Source organism: Bos javanicus, chromosome 2 (genome assembly GCF_032452875.1).
Source record: "Bos javanicus breed banteng chromosome 2, ARS-OSU_banteng_1.0, whole genome shotgun sequence".
NCBI lineage: Eukaryota > Metazoa > Chordata > Mammalia > Artiodactyla > Bovidae > Bos > Bos javanicus.
Genome location: NC_083869.1, coordinates 62573589 through 62597736, shown reverse-complemented (window position 1 = coordinate 62597736; position 24148 = coordinate 62573589). Strand labels below are relative to the sequence as shown.

At 44.9% G+C, this 24148-nt stretch overlaps 1 protein-coding gene across 3 annotated transcripts in view; it reads right to left on the bottom strand.

The window, feature by feature from the left end:
- TMEM163 (transmembrane protein 163) overlaps positions 1-24148 on the bottom strand; it is a 331871-nt gene that overhangs the window by 256617 nt on the left and 51106 nt on the right. The window contains exons 1-2 of one of the 3 annotated variants that reach the window (XM_061439555.1): positions 12216-12613; positions 6438-6557 (exon numbers count right to left, since the gene is read on the bottom strand). In XM_061439555.1, the coding sequence (XP_061295539.1) occupies positions 6438-6557; positions 12216-12411 (316 nt within the window). In that variant the 5' untranslated portion in view covers positions 12412-12613. Of the gene's footprint in view, positions 1-6437; positions 6558-12215; positions 12614-24148 lie in introns of those variants that run through there. The other 2 variants (XM_061439557.1, XM_061439558.1) reach the window with 2 other exon arrangements.

Sequence of the window (24148 nt, the reverse complement as noted above, 5' to 3'; positions counted from 1 at the left end):
AGACAGCATATTAAAAAGCAGAGACATTACTTTGCCAACAAAGGTCCATATTGTCAAAGCTATGGTTTTTCCAGTAGTGATGTATGGATGTGAGAGTTGGACTATAAAGAAAGCTGAGCGCCAAAGAATTGATGCTTTTGAACTGTGGTGTTGGAGAAGACTCTTGAGAGTCCCTTCAACTGCAAGAAGATCAAACCAGTCAATCCTAAAGCAAATTAATCCTGTATATCCGCTGGAAGGACTGATGCTGAAGCTGAAACTCCAATATTTGGCCACCTGATGCAAAGAACTGAATTACTGGAAAAGACCCTGATGTTGGGAAAGATTGAAGGCAGGTGGAGAAGGGGATGACAGAGGACGAGATGGTTGGATGGCACGGACATGAGTCTGAGCAAGCTCTGGGAGTTGGTGATGGACAGAGAAGCCTGGCAAGCTGCAATCCATGGGGTCCCAAAGAGTCAGACACGACTGAGAGACTGAACTGAACTAACTGAACCAGTATCTGAGCGCCAACCGTGTTAGGGGCTGAGAAGGTAGACCAGAGAAGACGGGGCCCTGCCTTTGTTCACAGGGTGACAACACAATGATTTAAGTATCGTGTATCACATTCCTGATACACTGCCTGGTGCCCACAAGGCTGTGGAAACCAAGGGCATTTTTTTTTCTTTCCATTTTTCAAATCATTTCTTACTGAGGTATAGTTTACTTACTTATGTACATTTCAGGTATACAACATAGTGTTTCACAATTTTTAAGAATTATATTTCCTCCATTTATAGTTATTATAAAATATTGGCTATATTCACAAAACGCATTTCATCAGGAAATGGAGGGTCAGAGGAGGCTTCCGGGACTAGGGGTTCTTTCATCTCAATTTTGAGGGATAAGTAAAATTTGGCTAGAAAACAAAGCATAGGGGCAGGAACACGGGGCCTCTGACGCCAAGGGCACAGCAGGTGCATGGATGTGGGGGCGAAGAGCAGGATGCAGCATCTGGGGAACTGCAAGAAGCATTTGTGGGCAAGCTTGGCTGGGGGGATGGGAGAAGCCGAGTTCAGCCAGGGAGGAGGGGCAAGATCAGAAGGGGCCTCTAGGTGAGCAAAGGGGCGGGACTAAGATACTAAGCATCGGTGAGCCGGCATCATCTGTGAGCCGGCATTCTTGGGGTGGGGAGATGAGGCATCAACCTTTGAGTCCACGACCCACAAGGACACGAAAGCAGGAAGGAAGGACCCAGAGGCAGGGCGTGTTGTCAACATGAGGTGCCCAAACCGCATTTCAGCTGTTCCTCCCTCCTGGTTTCCACCTCTCAGAATCAGCATCTCTGGTTATCATTTACCCCGCACACTCCCGGGGAGCAAGTTATCCCCCTAAACACGCCCAGGATGTGGCTCACAAACTTCCTGCCCACATCCTCCCCGCTCAGCTCAGCAGCCCAGACCGGCAGTGGTTGGGAAGTTGTTCTGAAAAACTCCCCACCACACTACCCTGGGGAAACAGCAGCTTGGGAAGAGGCCGGGCTCCTTGAAAGATCAGCAAGAATAAGACCCCATATCTAACCTAAGTAGCAATGGGGGATTGTACACACGGGGACCACACCTGCGCTTCCCATGCCCAGAGAATGTCTAGAAGGAAATACAAGACCCTGGCAACAGACTTGTCATTGGTGAGTGGAAACTGAGAGAAAGTGGAGGGTGGGAAAGAGATTGGCACTGTGTACTTCTGGCCTCATGAACTTTCATAATGTGCATGTACTTCTTTCATCAAGAAAAAGAAGCAAGAACAGCGAACAACAGGAAGGATAGTTCTAGGAGCAGAATGGAAGCCCCCTAAGTCTTCAGGGAAATGGTGCAGGGGCTGGGTCTTAGGCTCACCCGCAGGAGCAGTGAGGGTCTCACAGGCATCCTGACCTAATGCAGGAGGGACACAAAGGGGAAAACTGGCATACACCGAAGAACGAATAAAACTACTCTGGGAAATGAGTCCTTATGGCTGGTGAGGCCCTCAAAAGATTCAGCCGCATGAAGGTCTACCAGAAGATGAGTTTTGCTGAAAGATGCCAGCTCCAGTCCTGGGAAGTTGGGATGTCTGAGCAAGGTGGGGGGCAAAGGCCAGGTCAGGCCACACATTTTAGGCCACTATAACTCTTTAGATGTCTCTCTCAGGGTACCAAAGGGCCACTGGAGAGTCTTTTGCCTTTCCCACCTCACACATGTGTCAGTTGAGAGATACCATAATAAATTCCCAGACATATTTTGCTGAGTTTATAAAAGAACCTATAATTTCATTTTATCTATCTCTCAACTCTTGGATGCTGCTGCTGCTAAGTCGCTTCAGTCGTGTCCGACTCTGTGCGACTCCATAGATGGCAGCCCACCAGGCTCCCCTGTCCCTGGGATTCTCCAGGCAAGAACACTGGAGTGGGTTGCCATTTCCTTCTCCAGTGCATGAAAGTGAAAAGTGAAAGTGAAGTCGCTCAGTCATTTTGGATCTTAGAGACCCCATGGACTGCAGCCCACCAGGCTCCTCCGTCCATGGGATTGTCCAGGCAAAAGTACTGGAGTGGGGGTGCCATTGCCTTCTCTGCTCAACTCTTGGACTCACAAACTAAAAATAAAAAGAATAAGTACACTTATTCTACCATTTTAAGGGTTAAGAGTTTATACAACAATCAGATACATGATTTTAAAACCCCCAAGTATAAAAATCACTCCTTTCAGAAAATTTTCCAATTCTTAAATCTACTGATTCACAAAATTTTTGAGAGAACTTTTTCTGAGAAGATCTTGGTTTGAATTTTTTTTCAAAGTGGAACTGTGTGTCTTAGGAAAGGTGTTCCCCTGAGAATGTTTCAAATATATCTTCACTTCCCACAGAACATGTATTGAGTGCCTAAAAATTAACTCACATTCATTCAAACCTCAGAGTCAGAATGCACTTTCCTAAATCATTCTAACAAAGACATCAATGATGTCAAAACCCTGAATTGTGAAAAGAACTTCTGTTCTCTTTCTAACCTCATTATTAGACCAGATTTTTTAAGGTTTGTTCATAACAGGATTGCCATTTTCCATGCTGCCTACCGATTATAAACAGAAGTAATTTTAAAGCCAAACTAAAACTCTTTCTGAAATATTCAAGATGTATTACCATCTGGTTTTATATCAGCATTTGAGCAGGTCCAAAAATCACTACATTACCAAGGATTCCCAAAAATAGTTCATCTCCCTTTCAAAGCACATATTCCTCTCAAAATACTTTCAAGTCACAAACTTTGAAAACTCACCTAATTTTTCAGATTATACCAGACATCCATGTACACCATCCATTGTATGTTAGACATCCTGTATGTCGTCCATACTTACATGTGTAAGTGACTTATCACCGATCACTCAGTAATACTAAACAAAGCTATTTTTATCATTAGGTCTTTTAGAAACTACTAATTTGTGAAAATAAAGCGTACCTGATTACTTGGAAGCTGGTAGGAAGTGAAGGATACTAGTCTTTATTTGCAAATGTACACACTATGTAAAAATATGAATCTTTCCAGTCCTGAAAAAAGAGGTATCCCCAAAACTTACATATATCCCTCAGCCTCATTTCCAAACACAAAAGAGACAACAGCATTTCTCCAGAGGATGCTCAGCTAAAAATCAGCATGTACAATTAAAGAGGAAATGGCAGGTGAGGAGATAAAGATGGGTTTCTAACTGAACCAGCCATAGTGCTCCAAGAAAGGTCCTTAGTAAGAGAATGGCCATAGGATTATCCAATTGTCTTAAATAGATTTCAATTGTTTATAAAATAAATAAGACCTAAATCTGGTATCTAAACAAATCTTTAGATGAAATTTATTTCTAAGAAATCTTTTGCTTCCCCCAACTTAAAAAAAAAAATACTTTTTAGAAACTGTTTCTCAGTTCATTCATTCAACAATCTCAAGTACTGATTTCCAAGTAAAAATGGATGTTCATCCTGCCCCAAAGAGTTTACCATCCAGTAGTAGCAAGAAGACATGACAATAAATACCGTCTTCTCTTCACCATGACTATCACCTCCTGGCAACACACACACCACACACAGATGCACACGCGGCACACACTCCACACTTCTCTGCCATCTCACAGCACTGCATTCCATAGCAATTCTCTTTAAAATGTTAACTGGTTCAACCTGACCATTTCATTGGATATAACAGCCGTTCACCAAGCCAGCCTATTCCATTTATCCCATCTCTCTGTCAACCACCTCCTTAGAGAATACTGGGGGCTCCTTCTGAGTCTTTTTTAAAAATACATTTACTGTGCTTTCTGAAACATACCATTTTCCTTTAAATACTAATTTAAACAATTTCAAAAGTAAGCTTATATTGCTTAATCTCTATTGACTTTCTTCCCCTTCAAAACTGTGAAAAGAATTGAGCAAAAGTCTATCAACATGCAAGTGATGTTTTAAAAGCTTTTAATATTTCATAGTACAAATAGATTTTGGAAACTAAATAAAACCAACAACCCTAACAATGCAGCCACAGACCACCTCGAGGGTCTAAAATATAAAACACACACATGTGCACACACATTAAAGTTACTCTAGTTAAAATGAGAAAATATATAGTTTAACTTTTACATTTTTTGGTTTAACTGTACCAGAACAAGTTGAAAGCAACTTGGGAACAAATTAATGTACCACAGAAAGCAACAAAAATCATGATGCCATGTATACCCCAAGGTCAACATTTTATAGGCAAGAAGTTATAACAGTTAAATTACTTGCTATAAAAAGAGGGTAAAATCATTTTAAAGAGAAACAGAACCCTTTTCATAAAGCAATATTATAATTCCATATGCATTATGCAACAGTCTTTTCCTATTATAAGAAATGGAACAAAATTTTTAAGATAACCCAACTGAACAAGCATAATTTGCAAACCCAAAATTTCCTAATTTTTTTCTTATTCTGATTAAGCACATCAAATGTGCTTAATTTGGATTCTTCTCCCAAAGGAAAGACTTGCTCAATATTTTTCCACATTCAGGTCCTCATTCAAATAATCATATTATAAAGTCCTAACAGCTCTATCAGTCAGAGTAACTATTATTCTGTTGGTATATCATCTCCCTTCCTGCCATTCCTCTTCCTTTACATATGTAAATTACAGGGTCAGATTTGGAGCCCACCACCAGCCACTGCAACCAAATTATCCTCCAGGGATGTCAATAGGGCTATTACTCTTGTTTCAGCATTTTTATAAAAAAAGGAAGGAGTAGCTATTTTCAGGGATCAGAATTCCTCTTGATCAGATTTCTGGCTCATTGGTAAATGCTTCTACCCTGAAATTATCCTTGGCTGCTAAATATGTGGCAAAAAAAAAAAAAAGCCAAGATGTGGTACAGTGTTTCCAAATAGATATTGCTTAAAGGAATATACACTGAGTTTTGCAGGGAACACTTGGTCAAATTCTAATATCCCCCATGGGAGCCAACACCAATTTCCAGCAGCAGCTCTAACTGTGCAGAATGGAATTTTAAAAACACACAGGGTAGTATATTCCAGCAGACACAGCCCTTCCTTCTCCTACTCTGCGGTTGTTACATGAGACACCTTGTATGATACTCATTACTTAGAATATAAATCTGTTAAGGCCATAAATTAATCACAAAATGCATACAATACATTCTTCTTCCTAGCATTAAAAAGAAAAAAACACTGTGGATTCCACCAAGGTTGAGCTGAAGCTAAATGTCACTGCTTAAGCTTATGAATCACTGCACATTAATAAGAATAAACAGCACATGCACATTTCTATAGGCTGCAAATGTTAGTGGAGAAAATGCATGTCATGGGCTTCCTAACAGGGAAACTGGATTATCCATAGGCAAAAAGCATTCAGTTTTCTTAGTTCTTCTCGATTATGATAAATATTTTTGTTTCCAAGGCCACTGAAAACTTGCAAGGGGATCCTCCCATTTTTGTTTCATTAAAATGTTCAGATGATTTTATTCTAAACCTCAGGCAAATATAATTCAGGGGTGGGGGTGGGGAGGAGAGGTCGTACTACAATATTACACTCATCTGGTAGCATGAGGTTCAAAATACCAATCTCAAGGATATATATTTGTCACATGTCAGCCCAGGCTGAAGGCATCCACCAAGAGACTATTTTCACTATTTCAGCTGGCAGCCAGAATTGACTGCCACAAACCCGCATACTGATGAGAGCCTAGACTCCCAGTCTTCTTCTTAACTACCTCTTGCCTCTGCAGAGGAGAGAAGCCATTTTACTAATTTATAAGCATTTGACTATGTAACCATCGAAAAAATATTTACTCATCAATAATAGTCAACTAAAAGCAAAAGTGCATCCCATAGGAGTCAGAGAATAAAACCGGCAACACCCGTAAAATACATCGATCAGCAAGACTCTGAATACTCACTAAAGGCAGCCACCGCCAGGGCCAGTGTGACGATAATGGAGAACCAGGAGACCCACAATGCCTTCTTTCTGTAGTTCTGGGCTTCATGAGGTTTTAGCCGAGTGCTGCTTTCTAGTAAGCCTGACAAATACAAGGAGAAAAGGAAGTTAGGCATTTCCTTATTAAGAAACCCACAACTAGAGCTATATGTTCTTATCCAAGGATTATAAACCAGCAGCCTGCGGGCCAAGATGGGGGGGGGGGGGGTGTTAATTGAAATATAATTGATTTATAATATTGTGCTAGTTTCAGTGTGCAGCAAAGTGATTCAGTTATCCAAGAGGTGTTTTAGGAGAGTGGCATGGAAATCAAGCTTTGGGGCATCTCTTGAAAGATCACTGGCTCAAGCGTTCCCACAGGGAAATACCAGCTGTCTTCTTTATAAAGGAGTCTGCCAGCCCACCAACCTCTGACCTGAGGCCGAACGACCCCAGCCATGCCCCTGCCCCTGTATTAACTCCCTTGGCTCACTGACTCAAGCAGGTGCAGCTCCTTCTAACGAAGCCTTTCGTTAAGGAAACAGCATGAATAGCCCACATCTGGTTGGGCTTTTGGGCTCCTCAACTGCAGCACCAATTTGCGTTAATCCACCATCCTGGCCCTGTACTGGGGGACCAGGTTTTGCCCACAGCAATGAGTCATGGAATACAAATACCTTCGTGGCTCCCCTCATCAATTAACAGGACCATTTCTCTTTAACCACAACCAACAACCACCTGACCTAAATTACACGCCACGTTTTCTTCTCTCCTCTTTCTGCTCTATAGCATCTATTCCTTTGTATCAAGCTTATGTCAAAAAATTCTCAGACTATTAAGTGGGGTAAACCTGCTAAAACTAGGGGTCACTTCCCAGGCGTGCCACATACAATAAAGGTTTGGTTTCATCTCCTCTGCTTTTGACACTGAGTCCTCAACAACAGAAATTCAGGATGCCTCTGAGACAATGCCCAAGTTTCAACAGCCTTGAGTCAAAGAATAAAACATCAGTATGATCTTGTTGGACATTTTTTCTTCTCCTTTGAAAAGAGATCATATACGGCATCTCTTAGTTGCATGGAGAACCAAATTCTCAGCCCAGCATCCCACTGGTGGTTCAGATGGTAAAGAATCTGCCTGCAATATGGGAGGCCTGGGCTCTATAAATCCTTGGGTTGGTAAGATCTCCTGGAGGAGGGCATGGCAACCCACTCTAGTATTCTTGCCTGGAGAATCCCCATGGACAGAGGAGCCTGGCGGGCTACACTCCATGGGGCCGCAAAGAGTCGGACACAACTGAGTGACTAAGCACACATTCCACATAAACAGGACACCGTCTCTAGCCAAACAACCCGTTATATAATTTGTAGAGGTGGAACAGCCTTATCACAACTGCTCCAAATGATGAAGAAACTGGTAGTCAGGGTTTAAGCACCCATGTGTAAAATACTACACAGCATGCAACAAATCACACTTACACATTGTGTAAAAAGGCATCTTCCCACTAGACTGACTGGGTACAACATTAAACACTGGGTTACTGAAAACTGCATCATGTTCGAAATATAACAAGGACCCTGTCAAAGTTTCCCAGTCCCATTAACTACTCAGACCACAAGTCCTGAGCAACGGGGAAAAGTCATGAAGCCTGCTTAGTGAGTCCAGTGTACAGCCAGATTTTTTAGTCATTCAAAGCTGCAGACACATTTACAACCAAAAGGGAGATGAATTTGCAAAAAGTAGGTATAAACTCCTTCACCTCACTGCAAAAATCTCACCAAACCTTCCTTTAAAAAATGCACTTGGACAGAAAAAAGAAAAACCACCTCTCATCACATTATGCCCTGGGTACAAATGATTTCAAACTGTCCCTTGGTCTACTTCTTTTTGTCCCTTTGTCTATTTCCCTAGCTGCTAAAAATACCCATTTTAATTTTCAACTGCAATCACCCTTGATTCCAGTTTAAGCTACAACCGAAAATATTATGCAGGTCCCACTGACTCCCTATAATTTATTTCTCTTTTCCCAAATGACACAGAAATCTTTCTTTCATCCTGGCCAATTGATTTTCAAGAGAAGTGAAGCTGTAACATTTAAGTACTGACTCAAGTAAGTAGTTCATTTGCTGGGTACTTTGACAGCAACAATCTCAAGAGGTTATCCACTGGGGGTGAAAAAACAAGGTTCCTTCTAGAAGATTTAATTTTCTAAGAGAAACAACCATGATCTGGGTTTCTGATTCCAACACATGACATTTATTTTTTCCTTCCAAAGCCAGCTGTTTCCAACAATGTGACTGGAGCTGACTGCACGGCCAATCAACACACCTCACCCCTGAGGGGGCCAGCACTCCCCTTGGAGGAGTGTGGGCTGCCAGCTCACCTGGGCTGCACTGTCCTGCTAGGGTGGTGCAGAATTGCACCTGGTCAGCAGGATTCGTAGTTCTTCCCCAGATCTGATCCTGTATGTGCTTCCCCATGAGATGTTTCAAACTTTAAACACTGGAGAAATGTAATGGAGACTGTCCAAGGGAGAAACTTTCCCATTCCTATTCAACCTTCACTTGCTTCCTACTAGTTTTCCTTCCTAAAAAGAGAGCTAAAACCTAGAATGGATAACTCTCCACTCCTCAAAGTGAAGTGGGATATAATGATCTATGAAGACCCAGCTTATAAATGAATTGTCTGCACACAGGTTCCTCTACCTCCCCCCTCCAACCTGTGTTAGCTGCATGCAGCGTTAGCTGCACTGTGTTAGTGCAAGCCAGAGATGTGATGAGAATTTCTAAAATTTTCAGGAAGCTGTGTTTCAAAGGTAGAAGAAAGGTAGCGCAGCCTACAGAAGCCAAGGCAGGTCTCACATATGCACACAAGACTGGTTCCTAGAAGAGGCCTTTAGTTGGCCTCCACATTCAAATTGTTAATCTCACTCAAATTTCACCTATTTGTAATTTGGATCCTGGTATAAGGTAAGCATAAGTAAGCTTAAGGGTTGTATTAATGAAGGACTGATACTAGGGTTGGGGAGATGCAAATATACACAGGGAGGTTGACGCCATCAGTCATTTCCATGCTAGTATGAATTAGTTCCCATTGCTTTCTCCTAAGAACTGGTCATGCTTGGATTCTCAGAAAGAAGGGGAATATTCGATAGATAGGAAGGCAGTAGAAAATGCTGAAGCAGGTAACACTCTTAGGGCCCTAAGCCTTGGGGCAGAATGATGGGAAACACTTGTGGGGAGAAGAGTGGCACTGAAAGGGAGGGTGTGGAAATGCCTAAGACAAACTTGGCCTATGTTTTGTTTGTTTTAGTCAGTCTTGGACCACAAAGCTCTTGCTCCCTGAACTACAAGACTCAACCAAATGGCACTGCAGTTACTGACAATATGAGCTAGCTAGGTTTCTGGGAACCAGCCCACATCACTTCTATGGGGGAAGGAAAAAAAACCTTTAAAGTTCCCAAACACTAGATTTTTATAAGCCAGCCTTTGATCAAAGTTAGATTGAGACTGTTAACAGGGTCCTGACAGCTCAGAAGGAACTTATGGCAAAAGAGAAGGCCAAATATGGGTACAGAACCAGGTGTCCGCCCTCCCACACACCCAGAGGTAGGTATTTAGGTTTAGAAGACAAGCAAGCCAGGCATGAGGTAGAGATACATAGCAGGCAGCTGCTGAGGCCTCCTCCTCCCCAAGGCCTCTCACTATTAGGAAAAATGTAGCAGTAGTAACAATCGAACCATTCCCAAGGGATACAAAAAAATCGATATTGAAAAGATGTAGCCCCATAAGAAAAAATAACACAAACACAAAATATTTTAAGAAACCTCCCTAGATAAGCTTCTGATTTATTTAATAGAAATGACTCATTCAGCATTAACTCTTGGCTGCCAGGAACAGGTCAAACAGAAGAATGTCACACTGACTTTCAGCTCTCAAGGCCACACCGAGCCGGGTTCTTTGGGGGACAGGACTCATCTTAACAGACTGGCAGTGTGTGACACGCAGCGCTTTTACACAGTGACAGTTTATGAACAGTGAATGCTTTCATGCAATAACATAATGGAAAATGAAATTCAGTTGACCAGTGAAAAATAACCTTAAGAATGAATTCAGAAGGGCTTTTTATGCTTGAGCCCGAGCTACAAAATGACACTAAATATTAACTCGCCCTAGCACGTTTTTCCCCTCCTATCCTTTTGTGAGATAGGGAGAAATAGGCCAGCTTGATACAGACGACCTGCAATGCTACAAAAATAAGCCCATCCCAGAGTTCGGTCTTTCTTCAATACAAAGATTTTAAATCCTACAACATCAGTTGCAGAGAGAAAGGTAATTAACACGATCTACAATAAAAATGATAGGTTTTGTTGGGTGCTTGTGATGTCACCCATCATCAGCTCGAAAATGATAATTGAGTTAGGTGAGAATAGGAGGAGAAACTGCAACATAGGTGCGGAACTCGTTGCAACCGGAGTGGCTCCAGTTCTCGCCCGAGCATCCCTGCCGATTCTCTGGGAATTGCCGTTTCCTTGTCATTCTGGTTTTCACATGCTACAGTTTAAAATTTCTCAGAGGAACGAGATCGTGCCTCCGAACTCTAAACCGGAATAAAAATGTACAGGAGATACCAAGAATATACAGAAACCTGCTAAGACTGAAATATACAAATCCGCCACAGCCAACAAAATAAGGCTTCCAAGAACAGGGGGTGGAGGTGGCGACGAGCCGCTCCCCCCGGAACGGCCGGCTGTCAGAATCCAGTTTCGGCCACTAACCGGTTTTAGCAGAGCCATTGAGTCTTTTTGAGGGGGCCGATTTGGATTCGATTCTGCAAGAAACAAAAAAGGTACAGACGTGGCCAAGAAGCGGGCTGAAAGGAAACTAGGGAGGGAAAAAAAGAGAGATGTAGGAGGAGGAGATAGACATAGGAATGAATAGGGCAGTCTCTCGCGTTTTATGTGGGCAATTCAAAGGGGTAACCGGCTATCTGTCGGAGGGTCGGGCTTGGCCTCCTGGGATAGGGACGTTTGCCAGCGTCCAGGGATTTTGAAGAGGCTGGGATGCGCGCTCCGAGAACCGCCAGGTTCCAGCGGCATCCATCCAGGATTGGTGGTCCAAATCCAAGTGTCCCAGTCCTCTGTACCATCGGCAGACAGCGGGGCAGCGACCCACGATAAACTGGGTCCCCAGTAAATGAGGGTCGGAGGTCACCCGACTCCCCTTCGCCGGGGCAGTCGCCCCTCGAAGCTGAATCCGCAGAGGGAAGTTCTCCCTGGTTAACCCACGGAGCCGAACCGGGCTTGGGAAGGAGCATGCTCCGAGCTCAGGACCCTCCCAACTGAGCGCGACCCGCAGTCAACCGGGAGCGCTCGGCTCGGAAAGCAGAGGGCGGGGGGGGGAAAAAATCACACACACACGCCTCCAGCAAACTTTTCCAGTGGGCGCTGGAGGAGCCAAGGCTGGCCGAGAGGAGGGTGAGGGCCCCGGCGGGGTCTCCCAGGAGGCAGTCGGGTTCTCGGGTTCCGGCGGAGGCGCCGCGACTCGGGCGGTGCCGGCCGCGGAAGGTGGGGCTGCCGCCCTCAGCTCTCCACGCTTTCGCGGGAAGTCGGAGCTCCGCGCCCCAGCGCGCTCCGAGGCGCCGAGCCCGGCCCCACCCGCCAGCGGAAAGGCGGGCCCCGAGCAGCGGCTCCTCATCGCGCCCGCCCGGCCGAGGAAAGGGGCCGGGCCAGGGGAAGGGGCCCGGGGCGGCGCGCGCTCACCTCGGTCCTCCAGCCCGTCGCTGAACTGGCCGCTCTCGCTGATACGCAGCTGCCGCTCCTCCTCGGGCTGCGGCGGCTCGCGCGCCGGGGAGCTCAGCGGGCCGGAGGCGGTGGCCAAGGGCGCGTGGCCCCTGGGCGGCGGCGGGACTGCGGGACCCGGGGTGCTGCGGCGCTCGCTGCCCGCGGCCGTCTCCATGGCGCGGGGCGGCGGGTCCGGGCGGCGATGACGAGCGCTGAGGGGACTCGAGTCAGAAGTGCGAGGCGCCGCGGCTGGGAGCGGGCGGAGGGACGGACCGACCGCGCGGGCGCCGCGGAGTGGAAGTGCGGCGGCGGCAGGGGGCGGGGGGGTGTGCGGGAGCCGCGCGGCTCGCGTGGCCGGTGGCAGAGACTCGGGCCCAGCAGCAGCTGCCGCGCTCCGCCCCCGGGGGCAGGTGCGTGCGGCAGGGACCCGCCCCGAGGCCCCGGCGCCGGAGCCCGCGCCCCGAGGCCGGTGGGGAGGGAGGGATCCGGCCAGGCCTGAAGCCTGGAGGCTCGGGGTGTGGGCTGGACTACTGGGAAAGCCAGGACCGGCAGAAACCCGAGCAGGGCCTGCTGAGGGTGTGATGGGAGACCCGCCCCACTCGTGCCGCGGGATGGTGACCAGAGGAGATCGCCTCGGACCCGCTTCCTTTACTGTCCGAGAAGGCTGCGCCCGCGCTTGGTTAGGAAAGCGGTCAGCGCCCTAATGTGGCACCCTTCTCCTCTGGAGCTGCACGGGCTTCACAGACTATGCAGGATCTCCTGCCTGGGCTGCCATCCTCATCGCCCATCTCGGGAGAACGAGGTTCACCTGCCTCCACCCCCACCGATGTTGGGTCTTCTTCTAAGAGCGTCGATTACCCTCCAGCACCAACTTAAAGAGACCGGGTATCTTAGGACCACAGGGCGTTCTATAGAAGTTTGGACCCTAACTGCGCCCCCCCCCCGCCCCCCACCCCCCACTACTACCATTGAAACTGCCCTTGGACCATGTATCCAGCCAGTCCGCCACCAGCTATTTCCTCTCTGAGTAGCCAAGTCTTGCTGATACTTTAGGCTTCAGATCGAAGCCTCCCTCCTACTGGAAGTCCTCCGCTGGCTTCCTTGGCGCTTCCTCCCTTCTCTGATCGCGCGGAGCTCGACCCTGGCGCGCGGTCCGGCTCGTCTCCGCAGCGAACCAACGAGGTGGGTGCACCCTGGAACCCACGCCCTGTGGTGTAACCCGGAGAGGTGCCAAGGGGGACCGGCCATTTATCAGATTCGGCTTGAATATAATATCCGTATCCAGATTCACAAAGCTAGATTTCCTCTTCCTAAGTATATCATTCTTAAGATTTAATGAGTCTTCTAAAATGCCAATTCCTCATTTAAAGCCTGCCTACTGTGGGGGAGGGCACCGTTTTTTGAAGAGTAACCAGTTTCTCATTCTCGCTTTGCCTGCGATGGAAATCCGAGTGGGATTAAAATACCTTTGTCGTGCAGTGGAACTATCACTAGCACTGGGAAGAGGGTCTCATTTTGTTGCTGCTGTTGGGTTTGATTGAGAATATCTGAGTTGACCTTGGCCAATTTACTTTACCTTTTTAAAGCAATAACTACAAACTTTAAGAGGTGGACAAGGGCATTTCAAAGGCCCCTTCTTGCTAGGAAAGGAGGAAAAGGAGGAGGGGGAAGAAAAACGCTATGATTATTTGAGCACACACACAAAAATAAATAAATTTTACCCACTGGTCTTGCTTCTGTCTTCTGAGGGGCTTCCCTGATGGCTCAGTTGGTAAAGAATCTGCCCGCAATGCGGGAGACCTGGGTTTGATCCCTGGGTTGGGAAGATCCCCTGGAGAAGGGAAAGGCTACCCACTCCAGTATTCCGGCCCAGAGAATTCCGAGGACTAAAGAGTCGGCGAGACTGAGCGACTTCCAATTTGGGGCTTCCCTGATAGTTCAGTTGGTAAATAATCTGCCTGTAATGCAGGAGACCCAGGTTCGATTCTTGGCTGGGAAGATCCGCTTGCGAAAGGAAACGCTACCCACTCCAGTGTTCTTGCCTGGAGAATCCCAGGGACGGGAGAGCCTGGTGGGCTGCCGTCTATGGGGTCACACAGAGTCGGACACGACTGAAGTGACTTAGCATAGCATAGCATATTCCATGGGGTCGCAAAGAGTCGGATAGACTGAGTGACTTTCACTTTCACTCTGAGGTAGACAGCCTTCAGGTATTTGCAGACAACCCTTACTTCCTCCCACCCAGACTTTTCTCCAGGTTTTCCCATTTAATTCCTGTCAATAGCTCGCAAACATTAGAATCACCTGGGGAGTTTACCAACAAAAATACTTTACTGCAGGAAATTCTAATACCATAGGTGAAAACGTGGCTATTTTTTAAAACTCCTTCCCCATTTTTAACTCATCTGGAGAAGTTTTTTCTTTTTTCAATTTATTTAAACGCTGACTCCTTGTTATTTGAGATTCTGATTCAGTAGATCTGGGATCTGGCTGAGAATCTTTATTTGAATAACACAAATTCTGCTGTAGACGGCTTGCTCTACGACCACCTTTGAGAGTCTCACTAACTGCCCTCCACAATCTTGGCTAACCTGGCCCCTGCTCACTCATCATCTCTCTACCCCCTCCATCCTCTCCCTCCTTCCCTCTGTCACAAACACACCCAAGATCTGTGTTCTCTCAAGGGATAAAGTATCCTTGTTCTTTCCTCTGGTCCCTCAGATGGTTCTCTAACTGTAATGTGCAGTTGAACACCCGAGATTCTTGTTAAAATGCAGATTCTAAATCTGTCTGGGGTACAGGCTAAGATTTCTCACAAGCCCCCAGACACTGCTGAAGCTGCTGGTCTGAAGACCACTCTCTCAAAGCAAGGATCCAGGAGTTATTTATTATTCATGGAATAAATATATTTCCTTCAAGTTGCAGCTGCCCTGGCTCAATAAGCCATTCTTGTCTCCTCCAGAAAGATTTCTCTGACTCCAGCTCTCCCCGGGCTCTCCTTTTTGCGGACAGTAAGTGTTTAATAACTCACTGCTGATGGAAGCAGGGGATGTGGTGCATGCCTGATTCCTATCTTCATTCACCCACATCTACTTGGGGGAACAATCTCTGCTGACTGACTGGGAGATAATATTAGCTTACATCCTGGAGCATGTACTGTGTGCCAGGCACCTCACTAAGTGTTTTACCTGAATTGTTTCCATCCCTTAACTACTACTCTCCTCATTTTACAAAGGAAAAAATCAAGGCAAATCTCCTGTTTAAATAAACTATACTCCCATAAAAGTTAATTCAAAAAAAAAAAGATGGCAAGTCTCCTGTTAAACTTTAGCACTACAGCCCACAACAGTACCGCCCCCTAGGGGTATTTTGGAAATTTACAGATGCTTTAATTGGGTCTAACAACAAGGGGCAGAGGGAAGTGGCATTTAAGTGGAGAGTGGAGGAGGTTGCGGAAAGTCCTGCCAGGCCAGGATTTTGCAGCGCAGTGATTGTGTCCTGCGTGGGCTTCATATGTCAGATTGGACATTTGGGGCAGTTAAAATATGCTTCTATTACTTTAGAACTTCAACTCTGTTTTCCATATAAACAAAATATTTTTGCACCACTTGAATACACAGTGCATTTTCTGTAAATGCAACTACTGTATAAATCTAGGGAAGACTACTTTGTTCACTGTTTTGAAAAATCAAGACAATGACACCCGTCCCACTCATGGCTTGTGAGTCAACAATCAATACATCAGCACCTGTCAAATGTGTAACTGTCACAGGCCCAGTAATTCCAAATGTGTATCTAGATATTTTTATTTAGCTCTAACCTCAAAATGTCAAAAATAAAGAAAACGTGTTAATAATATACCAGAGTCTTGTCTTACTGCTCTTAAACTTAAATTGGTATAAATACCTAACTACAGAGTTTTGTGAAGAGAATGCACTGGCCATAGCAAACACCCTCTTCCAACAGCACAAGAGACAGCTCTACACATGAACATCACCAGATGGTCAATACAGAAATCAGATTGATTATATTCTTTGCAGCCAAAGATGGAGAAGCTCTATATGGTCAGCAAAAACAAGACCAGGACCAGACTGTGGCTCAGATCATGAACTCTTTATTGCCAAATTCAGACTTAAATTGAAGAAAGTAGGGAAAACCACTAGACCATTCAGGAGTGACCTAAATCAAATCCCTTACGATTATACAGTGGAAGTGAAAAATAGATTCAAAGGATTAGTTCTGATAGAGTGCCTGAAGAACTTTGGATTGAGGTTCGTGACATTGTGTAGGAGGCAGCGATCAAAACCATCCCCAAGAAAAACAAATGCAAAAAGGCAAAATTGTTGTCTGAACAGGCCTTATAAATAGCTGAGAAAAGAAGAGAAGTGAAAGGCATTAGGAGAAAAGGAAAGATATACCCATCTGAATGCAGAGTTCCAAATAGCAAGGAGAGATAAGAAAGCCTTCCTCAGTGATCAATGCAAAGAAATAAAGGAAAATATTAGAATGGGAAAGACTAGAGATCTCTTCAAGAAAACTAGAGATACCAAGGGAATATTTTATGCAAAGATGGGCACAATGAAGAACAGAAATGGTATGAACCTAACAGAAGCAGAAGATATTAAAAAGAGGTGGCAAGAATACACAGAAGAACTATACAAAAAAGATCTTCATGACCCAGATAACCATGATGGTGTGATCACTCACCTAGAGCCAGACACCTTGGAGTGCAAAGTCAAGTGGGCCTTAGGAAGCATTACTATGAACAAAGCTAATGGAGGTGATGAAATTTCAGCTGAGCTATTTCAAATCCTAAAAGATGATGCTGTGAAAGTGCTGCACTCAATACACCAGCCAATTTGGAAAACTCAGCAGTGGCCACAGGACTGGAAGGGCAATGCCAAAGAATGTTCTGCACAACTGCACTCATTTTATATGCTAGCAAAGTAATGCTCAAAATTCTCCAAGCCAGGCTTCAACAGTACATGAACTGTGAACTTCAGATGTTCAAGCTGGTTTTAGAAAAGGCAGAGGAACCAGAGATCAAATTGCCAACATCCATTGGAACATAGAAAAAGCAAGAGAATTCCAGAAAAACAGCTATTTTTGCTTCATTGACTAAAGCCTTTGACTATGTGGATCACAACAAACTGTAGAAAATTCTTAAAGAGATGGGAATACCAGACCACCTTACCGGCCTCCTGAGAAACCTATATGCAGGTCAAGAAGCAACTAGACATGGAACAACAAACTGGTTCCAAATTGGGAAAGGAGTACATCAGGGCTGTATACTTTTGAAGGAGGAAAGGAACAGGCTGAGCTGACACCATCTTGAAAAAGAAGGAAACCCATCCTACATTCCCAGTGAACTTTGGACTATGTGCCTGGTAGCAGTGGAGATCACATACCTACGGCTGAACAGGCCTCCTGGACTGACAGACACCAGATTCCATACTAAGATTTCCCTTCACCGTAAAGAATGTAATAATCCCCTAGGTAGTCAATCACCTTTGTAATCTTTATGGCACCACTGATGTAGGTTACAATGTATAACCAGCTGACCCTTCTGATTATGAATCATGTCTATAACCTGATTGTATTCCCCTTTAACATTTTCCAGTCTAGGTTTAAGGAATTTGGGGATGTGGACTTGAGCACATACACCTAAGATATATAAGGTTTTCATAAAAGTATTTTGGGGTCCCTGGCTAAAGAAGAAACTCTGCCTCGGACCCACCAGCGTAATAAACTGCACTCCACTACCCACGCTGTCCTGAGTGAGTCTGTTTCCCACAGAGTTTGGCTATAATACTGTCACCCTGCTTAAGAGTACATCATGCGAAATGTCAGGCTAGATGAAGCATAAGCCAGAATCAAGATTGCCAGGAGAAATATCAATAACCTCAGATATGCAGATGACACCACCCTTATGGCAGAAAGCAAAGAGGAACTAAAGAGCCTCTTGATGAAGGCGAGAAGAGAGAGTGAAAAAGCTGACTTAAAACTCAACATTCAGAAAACTAAGATCATGGCAACCAGTCCCGTAGTTTCATGACAAACAGATGAGGAAACAATGGAAACAGTGACAGACTTTATTTTCTTGGGTTCCAAAATCACTGCAGATGGCGACTGCATCCATGAAATTAAAAGACCCTTGCTCCTTGGAAGAAAAGCTGTGACAAACGTAGACAGTATATTAAAAAGCAGAGACATAACTTTGCCAACAAAGGTCTGTCTAGTCAAAGCTATGGTTTTTCTGGAAGTTATGTATGGATGTGAGAGTTGGACCATAAAGAAGGCTGAGCACTGAAGAATTGACGCTTTTGAACTGTGGTGTTGGAGAAGACGCTTGAGAGTCCCTTGGACTGCAAGGAGATCCAACCAATCCATCCTAAAGGAAATCAGTCCTGGGTGTTCATTGGAAGGACTGATGTTGAAGCTGAAACTCCAATATTTTGGCCACCTGATGTGAAGAGCTGACTCATTTGAAAAGCCCCTGATGTTTGGAAAGATTGAAGGTAGGAGGAGAAGGGGACGACAGAGGATGAGATGGTTAGATGGCATTACCGACTCAATGGACATGAGTTTGGGTGGACTCCGGTAGTTGGTGATGGACAGGGAGGCTTGGCGCGCTTCGGTTCATGGGGTCGCAAAGAGTCAGACATGACTGAGTGACTGAACTGAACTGAACTGTTGTAAAAGGGAAGGCTTAACTGTCACAACCAAGAGGAACCTAAGGAGACATGACAATTAAGTGTATTACTTCCTAGATGGGATCCTGGGACAGAAAAAGAATATTAGGTTAAATTTTAAAACATCTGAACAACTGGGGCCTTAGTTAATAATAATGTATCAATTTGTTATTGTTCAGTCACTAAGTTGTGTCCAATTATTTGTGACCCTATGGACTGTAGCATGCTAGCCTCCTCTGTCCTCCACTATCTCCTGGAGTCTGCTCAAATTCACATCCAAATGTATCAGTTATACTTCACCAATTAAAGCAATGTACCATGCTAACATAAGACATCAATAATAGGGGAAACGGAGTGCCGGGTTTATGGCAACTTTCTATACTACCTTCTCATTTTTCCTGCAATCTATCAAGAAAAAAATCTATCCTAACAAGTAAAGTCTACTTTAAAAAAAATAAAATAAAATTAAGTGGGGAGAGATGAGAAGGCTTGAGTCTGAGAGGTAGACATCCTAACCTTAAATTTTGCCCATTGCCGAAGAGAAACCATGGAAAGACAAAGTATATGAGGTACTTTAATAATACTTTAAAGTTTCTTGGAAATTTTAATATGGTCATCAGGAGTACAATGTTCATGAATAATGGTGAGAAAGGATTTTGTTGTTCGACTCTTTGCAACACCATGGACTGCAGCATGCAGGCTTCCCTGTCCTTCATTGTGTCCCATAGTTTGCTCAAACTCATGTCCATGGAGTTAGTGATGCCATCCAACCAACTCATCCTCTGTCGTCCCCTTCTCCTCCTGCCTTCAATCTTTCCCAGCATCAGGGTCTTTTCCAATGAATCAGTTTTTCACATCAGATGGCCAAAATATTGGAGCTTCAGTTTCAGCATCAGTCCTTCCAATGAATATTCAGGACTCATTTCCTGTAGGATCGACTGGTTTGATCTCCTTGCAGCCCAAGGGATTCTCAATAGTCTTCTCCAACACCGCATTTTGAAAGCATCAATTCTTTGGTACTCAGCCAAGAATTAAACTAATAGGCACAATTTTAATCCAGTTCCACTAGCTTTTCCTGGGACTTGTTAGTATATTTAAGGATTTTGGAAATTTTGTGAATTTTGTGAAATCTCAAATTCTTAAAACAGGGCTTCCACCAGGACACTCTGGAAAGTTACATTTGGGTAAAAGCACATGAACATGTAACCTGACTACTGAAATATACAGATTGAGTGGTATCTTTTTTTGCTATTTATTCCCTTTTACATGTTCAATACACGCATGCCTCATTTGGGGGCTTTTCTGGTGGCTCAGATGGTAAAGAATCTGCCTGCAATGCAGGAGACCTGGGTTTGATCCCTGGGTCAGGAAGATCTCCTGGAGAAGAGAAGCAACCCACTCCAGTATTCTTGCCTGGAGAATTCTACAGACAGAGGAACCTGGCAGGCTACACTCCATGGGATTGAAGAGAGTCTGACATAGCTGAGTGACTTTCACATCACATGTCTCATTTTATTGTAGATAGCATTTTTTAAAAACTGAAGGTTTGTGGCAACCCTGCATTTAGCAAGTCTGCGTGTATGTGCATACTAAGTCACTTCAGTGTTCGACTCTTCAAAGCTATGGACCGTAGCCAGCCAGGCTCCTCTGTCCATGGGATTCTCCAGGCAAGAATACTGGAGTGGGATGCCATGCCCTCCTCCAGGGGATCTTCCCGACACAGGGATCAAACCCATGTCTCTTATGTCTCCTGCATTGGCAGGCAGGCTCTTTACCACTAGCACCACCTGGGAAGCCCATTCACCAAGTCTACTGACATCATTTTTCAAAAGCATTTGCTCATTTGTGTTTCACATTTTTCTAATTCTCAAGATATTTCAAACTTTAAAAATTATTATTAGGTTTGTTATGATCTGTGATCAGTAATATTTGATGTTACCATCGTAATTGTTTTAAGTGAGTGAAGTCGCTCAGTCATGTCCAACTCTTTGCAACCCCATGGACTGTAGCCTGCCAGGCTCCTCCATCCATGGGATTTTCCAGGCAAGAGTAATGCAGTGGGTTGCCATTTCCTTCTCCATGGGATCTTCCCAACCCAGGGATCAAACCCTGGTCTCCCACACTGCAGGCAGTCTCTTTACCATCTGGGTCTCCACAAATCAAGCCCACATAAGATGGTGACCTTACTTGATAAATGTGGTGTGTGTTCTGACTGCTCTGTCACCAGCCATCAGGCCAATTAATAACCCTACACTGGCATCTAAGTGTTCAAATAAAAGGAAGATTCACACCTCTCTCACTGTAGGTCAAAGACTAGAAATGAGTAAGCTTGTGAGGAAAGCATTACAAAAGCTGAGATAAGCCAAAAAGCTAGACCTCTCGCCCTAAACAGTTAGCCTCCTTGCAAATACAAAGGAAAAGTTCTTGAAGGAACTAAGTGTTACTCCAGGGAACACGTGAATGGTTAGAAAGCAAAACAGCCTTACTGCTGATATGAAAAAAGCTTTGGTGGTCTGGATAGAGAATCAGACCAAACACAATATTCCCTTAAGCCAAAGCCCCCTCAGAACAAAGCCCTAATTCTCTTCAGTGTAATGAAGGTTAAGAGAGGTGAGGAAGGTCATAAGAAAAGTTTGAAGCCAGATCCCTAATCCTAGGTATTTATGCAAGAAAGAGAAGGACAAGAAGCCCAAAAAAACAAAGCAGGCAATAAGAGCCTCAGCTGCAGTTACCTCTGGTACAGCCACTTGCTAAGCTCATGACTTCTAAGGATATGGCAGGAAAGAGTCCACATAGCCCTCACTACCCTGTAAAGCAGGTATTAACAGTATTTCCATCTTAGGATAAGGTTAAGTACCATTGCTAATGAACCCAGGAGTGGAGGTCCCTGAGCCCTGCTCTTAACCAATACACTGTTTGGCTGCTATTGTTGTTGTTGCTGATTTGTGTCCAACTCTGCAACCCCATGGACTATAACCCACTAGGCTTCTCTGACCATGGAATTTTCCAGGCAAGAATACTGGAGCAAGTTGCCATTTCCCTCCCCAGGGGATCTTCCTGACCCAGGGATCAAACCCACATCTCCTGCATTGGCAGGCAAATTTTTTTTCCCACTGAGTCACAAGGGAAGCCTGCTTTTAAGGGACTTAAAAGAATGGTCTAGTCCTGCATCCCTACCTTTGACATCTGCTCTTAAGCAATGCATCTTGACTCTACCTGCATGTTATAATCTTCAGGGCTAGAGTGACTGACTTGCCCTCATTTGCTAAGGATATGTCTGGTCTTAACAACAACAACAACAACAAAAAACAGTTCTAGGGAAAATGGGACAGTTAGGATATACTTTAGAATCCTAAGGTCCAAATCAACTCCCTGATCAATTGGAACAGAACCACTAAGGGTGGGACCTAGGCATGAGTGTTTTTGGAAGACTCCCAGGTTATTCCAATGTGTAGCCAAGTTGCAAAAGCACTTCTCCAGGAAAGTGCTTCTTAACTTGGAATGCGCCCAAGAACTACCTGGTGATCTTGGTAAGTTGCAGATTTCCATTCAATAGGCCTGGTGTGGGCCCCGTTTTCTGCATTTCTAACTAACTCTTGCTGCTGCTGCTAAGTCACTTCAGTGATGTCCGACTCTGTGTGACCCCAGAGCCTGGCTCCCCACCAGGCTCCCCCATCCCTGGGATTCTCCAAGCAAGAACACTGGAGTGGCTTGCCATTTCCTTCTCCAATGCATGAAAGTGAAAGGAAAGTGAAGTCGTTCAGTCGTGTCCGACTGTTAGTGACCCCATGGACTGCAGCCTACCAACTCCTAGTTGATGCCAATACTGGCATATGACCCACCCTCTGAATAGAAAGGATCAAGGGTCTGGAATGCATGAGCAGTAGGTTTGATTTCTACTTCAAAAGACTCACAATATAGTCAGGAAGGGGGACATATGGGGAAAAAACTGACAAAAGGGAAAAAATCAAATCAACAAAACATGAGTAACTAGTAATACAGTACAGTGAGGGAGCAGGACCTAGGGCATTACCCTCTGGGATTCATCAATGCTCAACACACACACAGTGGTCATTCAACACAGAGAAAATGGCAATCTGGACAAGTTTCAGGAGGATGAATACTAACAGTGATACGTAGAGGGGCATACCAGGAAAGGGCTTCCCCAGTAACTCAGCACTCAAGAATCTGCCTGCCATGCAGGAGACGTAGCTTCCATCCCTGGGTTGGGAAGATCCCTTGGAGGAGGGCATGGCTACCAACTCTAGTGCCTAGAGAATCCCATGGACAGAGAAGCCTGGAGGGCTACAGTCCATACAGTTGCAAAAAAGTTGGATACAACTGAAATGACTTAACACACACACACTGTCTGCTTCCACAATCTCATGCTAATTCCTTTCAGTTCAGTTCAGTCGCTCAGTCATGTCCAACTTTCTTCAACCCCATGGACTGCAGCACACCAGGCTTCCCTGTCCATCACCAACTCCTAGAGCTTGCTCAAACTCAGGTCCATCAAGTCACTGATGCCATCCAACCATCTCATGCTCTATAGTCCCCTTCTCCTCCTGCCTTCAATCTTTCCCAGCATCAGGGTCTTTTCCAATGAGTCAGTTTTTCACATCAGGTGGCCAAAGTATTGGAGCTTCAGTTTCAGCATCAGTCCTTCCAATGAATATTCAGAACTGATTTGTTTTAGGATTGACTGGTTTGATCTCCTTGCAGTCCAAGGGACTCTCAAGAGTCTTCTCCAACACCACAACTCAAAAGCATCAATTCTTCAGTGCTCAGCCTTCTTCATGGTCCAACTCTCACATCCATACATAGCTAATTCCCTAGCCAGGTATTTATACCTTGCCTGTTTGTGGGAATTTTCTGAGGCCTACCTATGTCACCAGAATATTCAGGGCTTCCCTGGTGGCTCTGACAGTAAAGAATCTGCCTGCAATATGGGAGACCTGGGTTTTATACCTGGGTCTGGAAGATCCCCTGGAGAAGAGAATGGCTACCCACTCCAGTATTCTTGCCTGGAGAATTCCATGGACAGAAAAGCCTGGTGAGCTATAGTCCATGGGGTCGCAAAGAGAGGGACATGACTGAGCAACTAACACTTTAACTTCATTGCAGGAAAGGGCAAATATAGGCATGAAGATTCCGTGATAAAATTAGCTCAAACTTTGTGTAAATGTATACAGACACACAATTCTCTCCATATAGTGCTTA